This window comes from Ochotona princeps, chromosome 6 (genome assembly GCF_030435755.1).
Source record: "Ochotona princeps isolate mOchPri1 chromosome 6, mOchPri1.hap1, whole genome shotgun sequence".
NCBI classification, from domain to species: Eukaryota; Metazoa; Chordata; class Mammalia; order Lagomorpha; family Ochotonidae; genus Ochotona; species Ochotona princeps.
The window spans coordinates 67,502,941-67,518,818 of NC_080837.1; the positions used below are offsets into that span (position 1 = coordinate 67,502,941).

Consider the following 15,878-nt stretch of genomic DNA (forward strand, 5'->3'; position numbering starts at 1 on the left):
AAGACTAAACTTTTCAGTTGGGAAGGGGTAGGATAAAAAAGGTAAGAAAAACACCATCATAATGTGGTACTTCCATGTTCTAAATGGTTACCCTCATGAAACATATACAGCATGCATGCATGTATACATACAAATGTACTCTTCTGTGTGTAGTCTGTAAAAAGAATACTACATATATGACACAAATAAAGTTCATGCAGAATGCAGCAGTCTCTGCCACTAGGGGTTTTCCATGCCTCCTGCTAGAATCAGTTACTCTGTATGTTGTGTGTACACGTGCACACACCATCACATGTATGTCTTCCCAGAAATTGTTTATGTGATATAAACATATAGAAGGATGTGGGTAAGGAAAAGCTGTACATATCTGCCTTTGTATTACATCATTCTCAACTGTTGTCTTTATCTTGAAGGAGGCCATGAGGGCTTACACTTGGCTAGGTAACTCTCGCAACTGCATATCCCAAGAAATTATCTTAATTATTTTGTCATACATACATAGTAAATGCGTGATTTTTGAAAAAATAGGAAATTAATACTTCACGCATCTTTTAATGAACAACAGATTTCCTTTATGTATGAGCTGCATTTCTAAGAATGCATATGTAAATCAGATCTAAAATAGAGGCTTACTTCAGCTGCACTGGGACCTGGGCTATTGGAAAGGATCCTCTGTAAAAGAATACCACTCCTTTGAAATTTCTATCCTGTCAGTTAGATTCCAAATACAACATGAACTATACTCAAAGTAGGAGATACCTGGGCTGGGCACAGTAGCCGAGCAGCTGAAGTCCAGGATTCCATATGGGTGTCAGTTCTAATCCTGGCTGCCTGCTTCCAATCCAGCCTGGGAAAGCAGTCGAGGACAGCCCAAAACCTTGGAACCCTGCACCTGTGTGGGAGACCTGGAAGAGGCTCCTGGCTCCTGGCTTTAGATTGGCGTAGCTCTGGCCATTGTGGCCACTGGGGAATCATCAGACAGATCTTTTTCTCTGTGACTCTTCTCTGTATATCTGACTTTCCAATTTAAAAAAATCTTTAAAAAATAAATAAAAAAAAAACCACACTTAAAAAAATTGAAAAGCTACTCTAGAGGAAAAAAGCTCCCAGAGACCCCAGTAGTTCAGGGTTCCCACCAAGGACACTTGCCCTGCACCTCCTGCTCAGCTCTGAGCTAGGGTTTTACCTTTAAGAGTCCCAAGGCAGGGTGAGAGATGTTTGGGAGTTTTACTTCCAAGGGTTCCTGTTAGGAAAAAAGGAAAGGGGCTTTTAATTCATAGCATGGACTCCATTAGTCCATTTACCTCCAGCTCAAGCTCTTTAGAGCAGAAACATGTTCCTAGTGTCCCCGCTAGCTGTCTGCACCCCACACTCAAACCCTAGCCCTCCCACTATAAATTCCCTATGCCAGTTTCACAAGCTCCACCTCCCACCTAAAAACTAGCTTTGCCAATACAGATAGCAAATCCTAAATAAATATTAAGGAAAGAAAAAAAAACTTGCTGAGAAATTGGTGTTCCAGGGTATTTTCTACCTCAGAGTAAATGACTTATCTGTCCTAGAATTTCTGACATGTATACTGGCATAAGAAAGAGCAGACCCCAATGAACACATCTGCTATTTTCATACATGGAGTTTCAAAACAGATCCTCCCACTACACCCTTCCATTCCCCCACCTCCACCGCCCCAAGATGAACAGAAGCATCTTGGTTTCCTGGAATCCACTCCTGTCTCCTCCCACAGGAGGCCACGGTCCGCCCTCCTCAGCCTCTTGCTGCAAGTATCCCACGGCCCGCATTCATATCTCCTGAGGGCCACAGGGGGCTGCACGGCTCCAGGCATGTGCTGTGGTCAACCAGGGCTAACACTGGGCACAGGGAGGGAGGGCAGCATGGGGCAGACAGGCCAGTGACATCATCACCCTCTGCTGAAGGACGCGGGAGGAGGGAGCTGGGCCACTGAGCACTGAGCTGCGTGTATGAAGATGGCAGGCAGAGTGACTGCGCAGGCCCATCACTGATAGCTTGGAGCTGGATGCACAACACCCTCCCCAACCTCCACTCCCATATCCCCACCCCGCAGCCAATCCTCAAGCCCTTGCTCATCGCTGACCAGAGCAGGCAGGCCAGAAGGCTGTGAATTCTGGGAGTTCCTTCTGTTCCACAGGAGGAAAAGGAATCCTCAGGTTGATGTGCCTTTACTCTGCAGAGTGGCCTCCTCCCAGACCCTACCCCCTGCCTTTCCATGTGGGCAAGCCTGCCGGAAGCCCTGCCAGGCTCAATGGCCACTGCTAACCAAAGCAACTGTGCCTGTGCTAACCTGTTCCACCCCCAGCCCACTCCTGCCTGTGGAGCTGGACTCAGCCCAGAAGCCAGGGGCCTCCTGGTCAGGGTCACGGTCAGCCAGACTGCACATAGAGGGCCCAGGCGCAGATGTGCAACAGCATAGCCCCCACAGCGCTCCTTCCTGTGCTGCTGTCAACAGGAAATCTCCTGCAGGACAACCTCGACAACATAGGAAGTGTTTTACGTTTATGAAACCGGGATTGTTTCGGAGGCACCACACAGACAATCGAACCGGAAATCACTAAAGGATATTTAGTACAGAACTGGGAATGTCCAGGTCACTAGGGCACCAGATGGATTGCCCCCCACATGCCAGGTGTCATTCCTCTGTCCCTTATGTTAGCACTGCAGGAGGGGACAAGGCAGGGACATGGGAGCTGTCACTGTGGACTGCAGCAAGAGGCTGAAGGCACAGACAGGATGTGAGTCCTGGAGCAGAGGACACAGATTAGCTCCACTTGCAAAGTTCCTTCCTCAGGACAGCCTCTGCACTTCACAAACCTTCATTCTGCTCAGAAGTTTTTAACATTTTGTTTTAGTTGAAAGAGCGACAATTTTTACTCTCTGGGACCTTCCCTGAACACCCACAGCAGCCAGGACTGGGCCAGGCTGGAGCTGGGAGCCAGGGGCTACAGCTAGGTCTCCATCAAGAGCTCCATCCAGAAACCCAAGTACCTGAGCCACCACCTGCTCCCTCCCAGGGTGCACACTGTAGGAAGCTGGAGCTGGGAGCACAGCTAAGGACTTGAAGCCAGGCACTGATGCGGGCTGCAGGTTTCCCAACCAGTAGACCAAACACCCACCCCAGAAATGTTTTGTTGTTGTTGTTATAATATAGGCTTATTAGAAATCATTTAGATTTTTTTTAAAAACATGATGAAAAACAACCACCCCATAATCCTATTCTTGATCTTAGTCAAAAGGCTGAGAAGTGATACCCCATTATCCTACTATGAGGAAATATCCACTGTTAATAGTTTGGTATCCTTGCAGTACTTTTTCCCCACAAATATAAAAAGCCCTGCATGATTACAATATTGTTTTACATTTATATATCTAAATACACGTATCTATTTTTGTTAAACATTTATTATATCAGATTATACAGACTGTTTTAGAATCATTGTTTCCATTTAGCAATATGTTGTGGACTTTCAGGAAAATGAGTGTATATAAGACTAGTCACTTTCAGGATACAATAGGCTGGGCTTTCACCTGTGGTACCAGCATTCATGCTGGTTTGTGGTTTAGATGTTCCACCCTGATCCAGTTGCCTGCTTATGGGCTGAGAAAGCAGAAGAGAATGGCTCAAGTCCTTGGGCCCCTGAACATGTGAGAGACCCAGAAGAAGCTCCTGACTTTGGATCAGAGTTCAACTCTGGCCACTGCAGTCATTTGGGGAGTGAACCAAAAGATAGAAGATATTTATCTATCTCTTGCCTTCTCTCTATAACTGCCTTTCAAATAAAAATAAATTTAAAAGGGCCCGGCGGCATGGCCTAGTGGCTAAAGTCCTCGCCTTGAAAGCCCCGGGATCCCATATGGGCGCCGGTTCTAATCCCGGCAGCTCCACTTCCCATCCAGCTCCCTGCTTGTGGCCTGGGAAAGCAGTTGAGGACGGTCCAATGCATTGGGACACTGCACCCACGTGGGAGACCCGGAAGAGGTTCCAGGTTCCCGGCTTCGGATCGGCGCGCATCGGCCCGTTGCGGCTCACTTGGGGAGTGAATCATCGGACGGAAGATCTTCCTCTCTGTCTCTCCTCTGTATATATCTGGCTGTAATAAAATGAATAAATCTTTAAAAAAAAAAAAAAAAAAAAAAAAGCTCCACTTCCCATCTAGCTCCCTGCTTGTGGCCTGGGAAAGCAGTCGAGGACGGCCCAATGCATTGGGACCCTGCACCCGCATGGGAGACCCGGAGGAGGTTCCAGGTTCCTGGCTTTGGATCGGCGCGCACCAGCCCCTTGTGGCTCACTTGGGGAGTGAATCATCGGACGGAAGATCTTCCTCTCTGTCTCTCCTCCTCTCTGTATATCTGACTTTGTAATAAAAATAAATAAATCTTTAAAAAAAATTTAAAAGATTTAGCCACTTTTACTGGCTATATGATCTTTCCATTATAAAAATGATCATAATTGAATCCTCTATAAGAACACTGAAGGAAATTATTTCTATTAAATAGAAATGCCATAGCTCTATGCCTTTGTCTAATGGTCTCTTTGGGATAACTGCTAGGGTAGATTAAGAGAGTGAACATTTAAAATTTTTTCAGGTTTAGGAATGAATGATTTCCCCCACAGTGGCCCAAGCCGACTGGCCCCAGATAAGGCTGTCCTAATAAGTCAATTGCTTCCCTGTGGTCTCGGGGCTGTGAACACATATAGCAGGGGAGCTGGACAACACTGAGAAAAAAGTGCTGAAGTTTTCTTGGGTGAATCAGTGAGTACACACGGCTGGCTCTGAGTTAAATGGGTCAAGTGCAGAAAATGATAAAGAGCAGGTATGGCTGGGGCAGACAGCTCTGCAAGTGCAGCAGGCTAGTCAACCTTAGCCACTAACAGTCTCGAAACTAGCCCTGAAAGTAAAGGCTTTGGTAGCCAATCTGCTCCAGTTTGAACTGAGATCTTCCAGTGCAGGGTTAGCCATATGGCCAGGGCAGGGGAGTAATTTTCTTTTTTCTTTTTTTTTAAGGATTTATTTATTTTTATTGTAAAGATAGATATACAGAGAGGAGGAGAGACAGAGAGGAAGATCTTCCATCCGATGTTTCACTCCCCAAGCGGCCGCAACGGTTGGAGCTGAGCTGATCTGAAGCCAGGAGCCTCTTCCAGGTCTCCCACACGGGTGCAGAGTCCCAAAGCTTTGGGCCGTCCTCGACTGCTTTCCCAGGCCACAAGCAGGGAACTGGATGGGAAGTGGAGCCACCGGGATTAGAACCGGCACCCATATGGGATCCTGGTGTGTTCAAGGCAAGGACTTTAACCACTACGCTATCGCACCAGGCCCAAGGGAGTAATTTTCATAACCTCGCCAGCGTGGGGTGCTGGTTCTCTGAGAGGGAGTCACTCACCGTGTCTTCAGGGTCAGGAATTTTCACCCCACTGAAGTACTGATTTTTGCTGAAGACTTGCTGGTGCCTAGGAATGAGATCCCCTTTGGGTAAGAAAAAAAAAAAAAAGAAGTGAGACTGAAGTCCATAAGTGCAAATCAAAGATACTCACTGATCCTGCGCTAAGATAACAGTGGACTGGCTGAGCAATGAGACGAGTGCCAGCTGAAAGAGAAAACATAGTGAGGTGGGTTTTCTGGTTGGGGAACAGTTTTCCACGCTGGCACCACCTTCCAACTAATTGTTGTATCAATTAGCGACCAATCAGAAGTCCCACATCTCCTGCTGCTGACCTGCCCTTCTTATGTGAGGTGACAAGAGGAGCCTTCCCAGGGCTAGTGTTGTGGCACAATCAGCTAAGCTTCAGCCTATAATGCCAGCATCCTGTAATAGTTTAAGTCTCTGCTGTTCCACTTCCAATCCAACTCTCCCGCTAATGCATTTGGGAAAGCAAGGGGAGACAGCACATGTGAGTTCTAGGACCCCAGAACCCAAGTGGGAGGCTTGAATGGTGTTCTAGGCACCTGGCTTTGGCCTTGGCCAGCTCTAGCGATTGCGGACATTTGGGGGAGTGAAGTGGCAGATGGAAGATCCCTCTATCACTCTGCCTTCCAAATAAAACAAATCTTTAATGTTTGTTTGTTTGTTTGCTTTTTAAAACAAGTTCTTCCATTTCCCAGGGCACTGTGCCAAGCTCATTCATCCCAAGCACATTTCCACCGAGCAAACTCAAACCACCCTCCTGCAAGATGCCAGCAATCTGGTACTTGGAGAACTCCATTCAGAGAATGAGAGACCCAGAAGGGCCACCTGGGGAACGGCAAGGCCACCCTCCCCAGAGCAGCATGGAAAACACAAGCACCCCTGCGAGGGGCCTGGACTGTCCCTGAGGGACTGGGCTCCAGTCACTACCTAGGGTATTAAATTTCCCACTCTTCCCTGTTTTGTTTCAGAGCTGCACAACTTACTCAGCTCCACAAACTGCTGCCTCATCCCATTTGGGACAAATGACCAGAATGGAAGGGGGCTTTAGAAGCTTGTGGGAAATGAGTTGAAAGACAGGTTTACTTTTGTGTAAAACTATTTCAAAACCTACTCATATATGGGTCTTCAAGAATACCATGGAAGATTTGTAGTATGAAAAAATGTACTCAGATTTCAAATTTGTTTACAACAGAATTTAATTCTTTTTCCATTAATCTTTTGGCACACACACTGCCGCCCACGTATACCCTCTAATACGTTATCCTGGATTTCAAAAGCTTCATTATAAACACAATTCTCTGTACCTTAAAAACCTTCCTGTAGTGTCTGTTTTATTCCTAGCTACTCTAATTCCAATCCAGTTCCCAGCTAATGCACCTTGGAGGGCATCAGAGGATGAACCCAAGTACTTGGTCACCTTGCGGGGCCCACATGGAATTCAGCCTGTTTATTAACTTAGCCTGGCCCAGGCTTGGCTACTGAAGCCATTTGGGGAGTGAATCTGTTGATGGAAGATCTCTCACTCTCCCTATGTCTCTAACTGCCTTCCAATTAAATAAATAATAAAAACAAAAATACCCTTCTTCCAGCAGAGCTGGACAGGGTGATGGCAGGGAGGATGTCCTAAAGTAGCCACAGGAGTGCTCCAGGAAAGGTGGGAGTGGGTCTGATCCGTCACTCAGCAAGACCCAGCTGCCAGCAAGTATTTACTGCCTGCACCATGCACACACTGGCAGGGGACAAGCAGGAAGAAAAGGCAGCATCTCACTCTCAGGCACCTTTCTGTCTCTCCAGGAAGATAAGACGGCAAGGCAAGACAGGAGCAGATACGACAGGAGCATACAGAGGAGAAAAGGGACGGTTTCAGCAGAGACAGGAGTTGGGCCAAAACCTGCAGCTCTGAAAGGGCAATCATTGCCTGTGGGTCATGCCATTTGTCCCTCGCCCTCCTTCCCTTTTCTTCCCTGGCCCTGCCCCTCATCCCAAGGGCACCAGAGTGGGTAAACAAGACTTGAGATGAACCAATCTCTCTTTCCAATGTCGGAAGAGTGACAGTCTTCCTCCAGTGAGCCTGAAGGCTACAGTTGGCGACATGCAAGTATATTAGCTCTCATAATAATTGTGAAAATGAACCATGGTTGCTATGATCAGCACTTAAAGTTTTTTTCTTAAAGTAACCTTTGTTTATTTGAAAGGCAAAGTGACAGAAGAGGGGACACACACACAAACTTTAATCTGCTGGTTCATTCTCCAAATGCTTCCCACAACCCAAAATGGGCTGCGCTAAAGCCAGAGCCAAGAACTCCATGCAGACTGCCCATATTGGTGACAGGAACCTAAGTACCCGAGCCGTTTCCTGTGGCATCCCAGAGGCTGTATTAGCAGGAAGCTCAGATCTGGGATGCAGGCACCTCAAGTTTCATCTTGACCACTGTGTGCAACACCTGCCCATGGTCCTTACTTAGAGTTTCACTAGATCTAAAGTACAAGTCAGAATCTTCAGTCTCTGGAAAAGTTAGTATGTAGTCAAAGATTGCTTATTTGAAACAGACAAATGGAAAGAGAACAAGTTCCCAACTCCCAGCTCAACCCGCCAAATGCCTGCAATGCCAAGGCTGAGTTGGGTTGCAGCCAAGACCTGCAAATGCCATCCAGCTCCCCCACATGGGTGACAGGAACCCAGCTGCTTTAGCCAGCATCTTTTCCTACCAGGATGCAGGAAGCTAGAAGTCTGAACTGGAGCATATATGGAACTCAAGCACTTTAAAGTGGTAAAGCAGGTTTCCTATCTAGAATCTTAACTGTTAGGTGAAACATTTGCTCCAATTGATTAAAAATTTTTAAAATGCTTTTCTTATTTGAAATGCTGAGTGACCGAGAGATCTTCCATCTTCTGGTTTATTCCCCAAATGATCCCCAAGAACCAGGAAGGCCAGGCGCAATTCTGGAAAAAGGCACTCCACCTGATTTACCCATTAGGGTAGCAGGAACTGGAGTTGGATCAAAAGTGGAGGAGCAGGGACTTGAACTGATGCTCTCATAAGAAATGTAGGTGTTGGGCCCGGCGGCGTGGCCTAGCGGCTAAAGTCCTCGCCTTGAAAGCCCCGGGATCCCATATCGGCGCTGGTTCTAATCTCGGCAGCTCTACTTCCCATCCAGCTCCCTGCTTGTGGCCTGGGAAAGCAGTTGAGGACGGCCCAATGCATTGGGACCCTGCACCCGTGTGGGAGACCCGGAGGAGGTTCCAGGTTCCTGGCTTCGGATCGGTGCACATCGGCCCTTTGCGGCTCACTTGGGGAGTGAAACATCGGACAGAAGATCTTCCTCTCTGTCTCTCCTCCTCTGTGTATATCTGACTTTGTAATAAAATGAATAAATCTTAAAAAAAAAAAAAAAGAAATGTAGGTGTTCCAAGCAATAGCTTAACCACTGTGCCATAACCCCTGACCCCAAATAATTTCATTAAAACAAATATGCACATTCTTACTGAGCTCATTTAAATGAGACTGACGTTTTCCTTTCAAAACCGAAAAATGCGTTACATGAAACGAAGAACAAGGCTCTGTTCTGCACCAACCGGCTAACTTATCCCAAAATATCCTCAAAAGGCAGAAAAAAACACCACCTACCCAACGTTTTCCTGATGAGGTAGAGCTGATCCACGTCCGATTTTCCTGGCCACAGAGGCACTCCTGATATCAGTTCAGCAAAGACACAGCCAACTGCCCAAACATCTACTGGGGGCCCGTACTGTGTGTCCCCCACCAACAGCTCCGGTGAGCGGTACCATCTGGTAGCCACATAATCCGTATAGTAGTCACCAGGGACAGCTGACCAGTGAAAGGACAAGGAACAAAAAAAGCATGGTTGGAAGCCTGGACACATAGGTGGGAGGAAGACCTAAGATATTGAGCTTGTGGTTCTCAGTGTGTGTTTGAAATAATTGATGCTGGGGCCACACTCCTACTAAATCAGGACCCTGGGAAGGGCTGACTATTGGGGCCAGGGAAAGGACTGATAGAGAACAAGTTGCCTGAATGATTCTAATGAAAACCCCTCCTAAAATAGCAATTCTGGACAGTATCATTTTAGTAAAAAAAAAAAAAAGGTGTGTGTGTGTAATTTACATAATTTACATACCACATATATATTTAAACCACTGTGTGTGCCTACATGTTTTCAAGTTATAATTTTGAAGTTACAGAATGATAATTTATGCAAACTGATTATCTATGGAAAGAGACGAGCTTTCTCTAGTGTTTAGACCCTTGATCAAATCAAGAACTTTCCCATCTTCTACACTTAAAGAAAGCAACAGTATATACTCACTCAGTAATCGAGCAAACCCGAAATCACAGAGTTTAACAACTGAATGCTTTGTGATGAGGATATTTTCTGGTTTCACATCTCTGTGTATGCACTAGTTATGAAAATCAAAGCAAAAACAAATTATTAAGTAGTAAATGGAATATGTGGGATGAGTAAAACACAAACATTTAGCAAAATTGGAGAAATCATTTGAATCTCTCACTCATGGTCATAGCCCTGTTGGGCAAGAACAAAATGGCAGCTTAAATAAAATATTCATACTCCGAATCATCTCACATTCCTGCAAGATCCAAATGCACTGAGAAGGGTTAAAATAAAAATGAAGGAAGGTAAGCTGAACTTCACAGATAGAATCACAGACTGCCAAGTTCAATTTAAAACCTACAGCTCTGAAATTCAAAAGCACGAGGATCCTTTGCTTAATCTGACCATTCTCAGTGACAGGGAAACAGTGAGAAAGCATGGTCACAGGAGCTGCAAGTTGATGCATCAGCAGAATTCACGGGGTGGCTGTTAGAGAACAGAATGCAGTCTGCCGGGTAAACAGGACAAGTCCTGGGCCTGCTGAGATAAGCTGGGAAAGGCCAGGGTGGAACCTGGAGCTTGCCAAGGGATCTCTCCTCCAGCTCTGGCAAGCATCATGACCAGATAAACAAGAGCAGGCAGCAGCCGTCACCCTCTGGCAAGTCGCTAGATGTCAGCTCTGTTCCATGTTCATCCAGAGTTGCCTGCTGCACTAGGCCCCAGGGACATGGCACCTGTGCCAAAATTTAGACTCAAATCACCTGTGGTTCCCAGCCCACAGCCAGCATTCTTTACCAAGGGGATTTCAGAGAGAAGAACGTTTGAGAATCTTTAGTTGGTTTTCTTACTGAATGACAATTTTCTTGGCAAAGAACATCACCAACAACCCAATTAGCAAACACTGCTACAGCTGCAACAGGAATCAAAACATCTGGGTCCAAATACCACTCAGGGTTCCTAAAAATCTCCTCTTCTCCCCTTCCTGCCTAGAGGGGCTGTTTGTCACTTCTGCCATCTGAAAGATCTGGCCTGTAGCTTGAAATTCTGGGGTTATTCTTGATCTGGACTCAGAAGAAAAGATATAACTTCCTTATGGTGGGGTGGGGTAGGAGGAAAACAGCTTTCCCTCCGCAGGATCTTCTGGGGGCAGGGAGATCAGGGCTAGGGTTTCCCCATGGGTATTTAGTATTCTAAAAAATTCAGGGGGAAAGGCAGTATCTGAATGACATTAGGACCATCTCTTGTCTGCCAACAACTTGTGGCTCAGAGACCCCCACTGTTTTGCCACCGGCTCCACATGCTGCTATAAATGGACATGCCCACGAATACGACGACATATGGTCAGAAGTCCTTGTAGGCAAGAATGTGCTTCACGTCCGCTCTGGGAATTCTTTGCAGGCTTCTGCGTCCTCCCTCGTCTGCACATGTATACCAGCCATGCTCCTGGGGCTCTGCAAGCAACTGTCGCCTGTGCTCTCTGTCCTCAGTGCTTTGGAGCTTCCCATCCCTCTTGCCAGGAATAGCCCCCAGGAACGAGCTGACCTGTACTGACAGTAACCAACACTGTAAAGGCTCCTCTCCTTGCTGTACAAGAGTGTGCGTTTGCACAATGATTCTAGCTGTCTGTTGAGTGGGGGCTCAAAGAAGCCCTTTCTCCTTTGAGGATGCAGCTTCAGGGAAAGCCATTAGGAACCCTGTAAGCGAGGGGGGTGCAGCTCTCCCAGCCCGGAGGTCCATGGGCCATACAGGGCAGAAAGATCACACTCACTGCCAGTGGTGGGGTGGGGGTGGGGGGCAGGGAGAGGGTCCAAGACTGGAACCTGAGCTCTCTGTGCAGAGAGCAGGCAGTGTTGGATTGGAGAGAGCAGCTAGCTTCCTGGCATCTGCACCCGTGCCTGCTACCAGTGCCAGCTGAAGCCAGAGCTCCAGCTATCTACTTGGAGCTGCTCTGGCCCAGACTTGGTTCACTCCTATCTCACCAAAACAGAGAGGACCACATGGGCATCTAGCTTGGCCCCCACCCACTGCATGATGCAACTGAACAAGCACCAGTCGCCTGGGCTCCTCCTCCCAGTTTCGGAGCCACTGGGGAAGGGCGTCAAGTGAACACAGTACCCAAGAGACTGGGCATCTATCTGCTACCTGAGTCATTTCAGCATAAGCATATGACCAGGTGCTTCAAATCATAACAATGTCTGTTCTATACAACCTGAGCAAGGATAACCAGTGAGGTGGGATTTTTAACCTCTACTTACCCCAACCAATTTCAAGAAGATTTGAGTGAAACATTATACCCATACAAGCACAATATCAACTTTGGACAAGGCTCTGCCTCAGCTCCGAGCTCAGCCTGCAGAGTCTTCACGGGAGATCATGAGACTTACATTGTGTTTATGGCAGAAATTTACAGCTTGCAGCGTCTGCCAAGTTATGCTCTTCACAAGATGTTCTGGTACCCTAATAAAAATAAGAAGTGGCACAAACACATTCCTCAGTGCAGCCGTGGAATTCGGGGAGAGAGGCCAAAGCCAGCCAGGCTGCAGCAGCGAGGAACCCTGGGCGTCACGTAGTCACTTTGGGCACCAAGCAATCCTTCTGTGACCACCAAATGGAAGCGACATGTGCCCCCCAAAGCTGTGGTTTTCTAGAGACAACAGATCGACAAAAAACACTTGAGAAAGTTCATAGAAAATGCAATTAAAACTTAAGTTTATTTGGTGCACAAAATTCCCTTTCAAAAAGTGTTCTTGAACCATTCCCCCCCCCAAAAAAAAATGGTTATTATGAGAAAACTGCTAGTGGCTTTCAAAAATTTTTTGCACCAAAATAAACTTATCCCTTCATTCTATATTTTCCCCAATAGCACTTTAAAAAAAATAAAGATGTATTTATTTTATTTGGAAGGCAGAGTTAGAAGGAGAGACAAAGAAAGACATCTCCCATCCACTGGTTCACTCGAGAAAGAGCCGTAATGGTCAGGGCTGGGCTGAATCAAAATCAGGAGCCACAGACTCCACCCAGGACTCCCAATTTGTGTTTAGGGGCCCCGGGGACTTGGGTCACCTTTGCTAGTTTCCCAGGTGCATTAGCAGGAAGCTGGATTGGAAATGTAGCAGCTGGGACTCAAACTAGCATGCATATGGGTTGCTGGAGTCGTAGGCAGCAACTTAATCCCCTGTGCCATAATGCTGGCTCCAATCTCATAGGATATTAAAAGTTTCTTCTTGGGGCCTGGCATGATAGCATAGAGGCTAAGGTCCTTGCCTTGAACATGCCCAGGATCCCATATGGTCGCCGGTTCTAATCCTGGTGGCCCTGTTTCCCATCCAGCTCCCTGCTTGTGGCCTGGGAATGCAGTCAAGGACAACCCAAAGCCTTGGGACGCTGCACCTGCGTGGGAGACCCAGAAGAGCTCCTGGCCCCTGGCTTCAGATTGGCTCAGCTCCAACCGTTGCGGCCGCTTGGGGAGTGAATCATCAGACGGAAGATCTCTGTCTCTCCTCTGTATATCCGCCTTTCCAATAAAACTAAATAAATCTTTTTTAAAAAAAAAAAATAAAGTTTCTTCTTGGTCAGAAACCTTTCATGGGTTTCATCAAGTCTTTAGGACCCCTTATCTCACACATCCCTGACACCACACAGAAGCTGTCTTATCCCCTGAGCTCACTTCTGCACGGAACTTCCCACAGATGTAAGGTGACTTACCAGCCAGTACAAAGGACACTGTTTATTTGTCCAAGTTGCTCAGGCAAATGATCTGGAAGTAGGACCCATCTTCCAGGTGTAGGCACACAGTTTCTCAAAATTTCCTTGCTAATATTTAAAACAATTTTTGGTTGTATTTTTGGGGGGCAGGCACTACAGTGCAGTGTGTTAAGTTGCTGCTTGGGACACACACATCCAGTATCTGGGCTAAGTCCTGCTACCTTGTGCTTCCCATCCAGCTTCCTTCCAACACGCCTGGGAGGCCGCAGATCGTGGCCCACCCACATGGAAGGCCTGGCTTTATCATGGCAGAGCTCTAGTCACTATGTCTACTTGAGAATAAACAATGGATGGAATATTTACCTATCTCTCTCAACCTCCCTCCCTCTCTTCCTTCCTGCCTCCCGCATCCCTTCCTTCTTTTTTTGTAAAAAGAGAGAGAGAGAGAAAGAGAGGGATAGAGAGAGACATCATCATCTTTCATCTGTCAGCTCACTCCAAAAATGCCCTGTTGCAGCTGGAGCAAGAACAGGCTGAAGCCAGGAGGCAGGAGCTTCGTCTGGGTCTCCCACATGGGTGGCATGGCCCAAGCACATGAGTCATTTTTTGCTGCTTTCCTAGACACGTTAGCAGGGAGCTGGATCAGAAGCAGAGAAGCTGAACATGAACTAGTGCCCATGGGATGCTGGCATTACGAATAGTGGCCCCTGTAATTGTCTTTATTATTATTATTATTATTATTATTATTATTATTATTATTATTGCAAAGTCAGATATACAGAGAGGAGGAGAGACAGAGAGGAAGATTTTCCGTCCAATGACCCACTCCCCTAGTGACCGCAACGGCCGGTGCTGTGCTGATCTGAAGTCAGGAGCCAGGAACCTCCTCCAGGTCTCCCATGCAGTGCAGGGTCCCAAAGCTCTAGGTCGTCCTCCACTGCTTTCCCAGGCCACAAGCAGGGAGCTGGGTGGGAAGTGGAGCTGCCGGGACCAGAACCGGCACCCGTATGGGATCCTGGGCGCATTCAAGGCAAGGACCATAGCCGCTAGGCCACGCCGCCGGGCCCTATAATTGTCTTTTTAAGGAAACGACAATCTCACTGATGATGACACAGCATAGGTTCCAGCAGCCCCTGGAATTGACTTTTTAAGGAAATGACAATCTCACTAATGGCGACATGGCAGAGGTTCCACCACACACCATACAACAGAAGTCCATATTGATTAACTATCCAGTGAAGCCTGGCGGTTCTGGCCCTGCACTGCTGCTCTCCAGCAGGCAGCTGATCCAAGCTCATCTCTCTGCCTCTCCTGTCCTCACAGCATCTAAACCCCGGGTCCCTGTTGCCTGCCTTCCTCCCAGACTCCACACTGAAAGAACCAACCATCTTCTGGGTAGAAGAGAAAAAGATTTCTCATTGAGGAACAATTGAAAAACATACAAAATACATTCAAAAAGTTTATGGAAATAAAACTAGGGGAGAAGTTCACTTTGATGCAAAAAGTTTGAATTCCACAACCATGAGGGATCTTGAAAATGTCCAACATAATAGTATATTACTAAAGAACCAGGCGTGGGTTCCAAACATTTCTGCAACAAAAACCAGCCTATCACTGACTTCCATTTTCCACAGAAATTCTGAAGTTCCCTTAAATGCAGCAGTGAATAAGATGGACTACAGAGGGAGTGTGTTTGCCCTCAGAAACCAAACTCACCACCAGGTGGACTCCTGCTTTTATGAATCAAATGCTAACCAAAGCTGCCGTGGTCCGGAGTCAAAGCTTGCAAAAGAAGCCAGGGAGGAAATGCTGCAGTAGTCGTGCTAAAGGTGACCACAAAAGCTCACTTCAAGCCCCTGGGACAGGCTACAAGGCCACCGTTGTCACAGACCAGACGTTCAGGAAATCCTTTCAAGCGATCAGAGGACACTTGGCCAGGCAGCAGAACAACGTGGAGGAAATGGAGAGGCCACCTCCAGGAAGAAGAGCTGGGACAGTTCTAAATCAGTACTGTGTCCCCGGGTTCCAAGGAGCTTCTTGCCAAATTCTCTCCCTTGTTCTCACAGCACATGCACTAGAAAACCTCACCTGTGAGGACAAAGTGTGCCCAGGAAGGGATAGCCCTGAGGCAGGCCATTCATACCTCCAATTCTTTGGTACCCACAAAATGAAACATGTATTGATTAGACTAGTAAAAATATCAGGTGAGCAGTGCAGGCAACATTACTCTCTGAAAACATTTGTCAAAAGAAATGACGCAGAAGGAGTTCTGCAGGCAAACAACGCTGGTGCATCACTGGTGCTCCTCTAACACCTTGCACCTTCTTTGCTCCAACACCAAGCATGAAAACTGTGCAAACATCCCTATGGTTGGTCGC

At 47.0% G+C, this 15,878-nt stretch overlaps 1 protein-coding gene across 4 annotated transcripts in view; it reads right to left on the minus strand.

Annotated features, from left to right (window-relative positions):
• The window catches only part of CDKL1 (cyclin dependent kinase like 1), a 61,567-nt gene that overhangs the window by 2,140 nt on the left and 43,549 nt on the right, over positions 1 to 15,878 (minus strand). For all 4 annotated transcript variants that reach the window (XM_058666413.1, XM_058666415.1, XM_058666414.1 and 1 more), the window contains 5 exons: positions 12,180 to 12,252; positions 9,772 to 9,862; positions 9,072 to 9,272; positions 5,419 to 5,501; positions 1,187 to 1,243 (listed from right to left, as the gene is read on the minus strand). In XM_058666413.1, the coding sequence (XP_058522396.1) occupies positions 1,187 to 1,243; positions 5,419 to 5,501; positions 9,072 to 9,272; positions 9,772 to 9,862; positions 12,180 to 12,252 (505 nt within the window). The remainder of the gene's footprint in view (positions 1 to 1,186; positions 1,244 to 5,418; positions 5,502 to 9,071; positions 9,273 to 9,771; positions 9,863 to 12,179; positions 12,253 to 15,878) is intronic.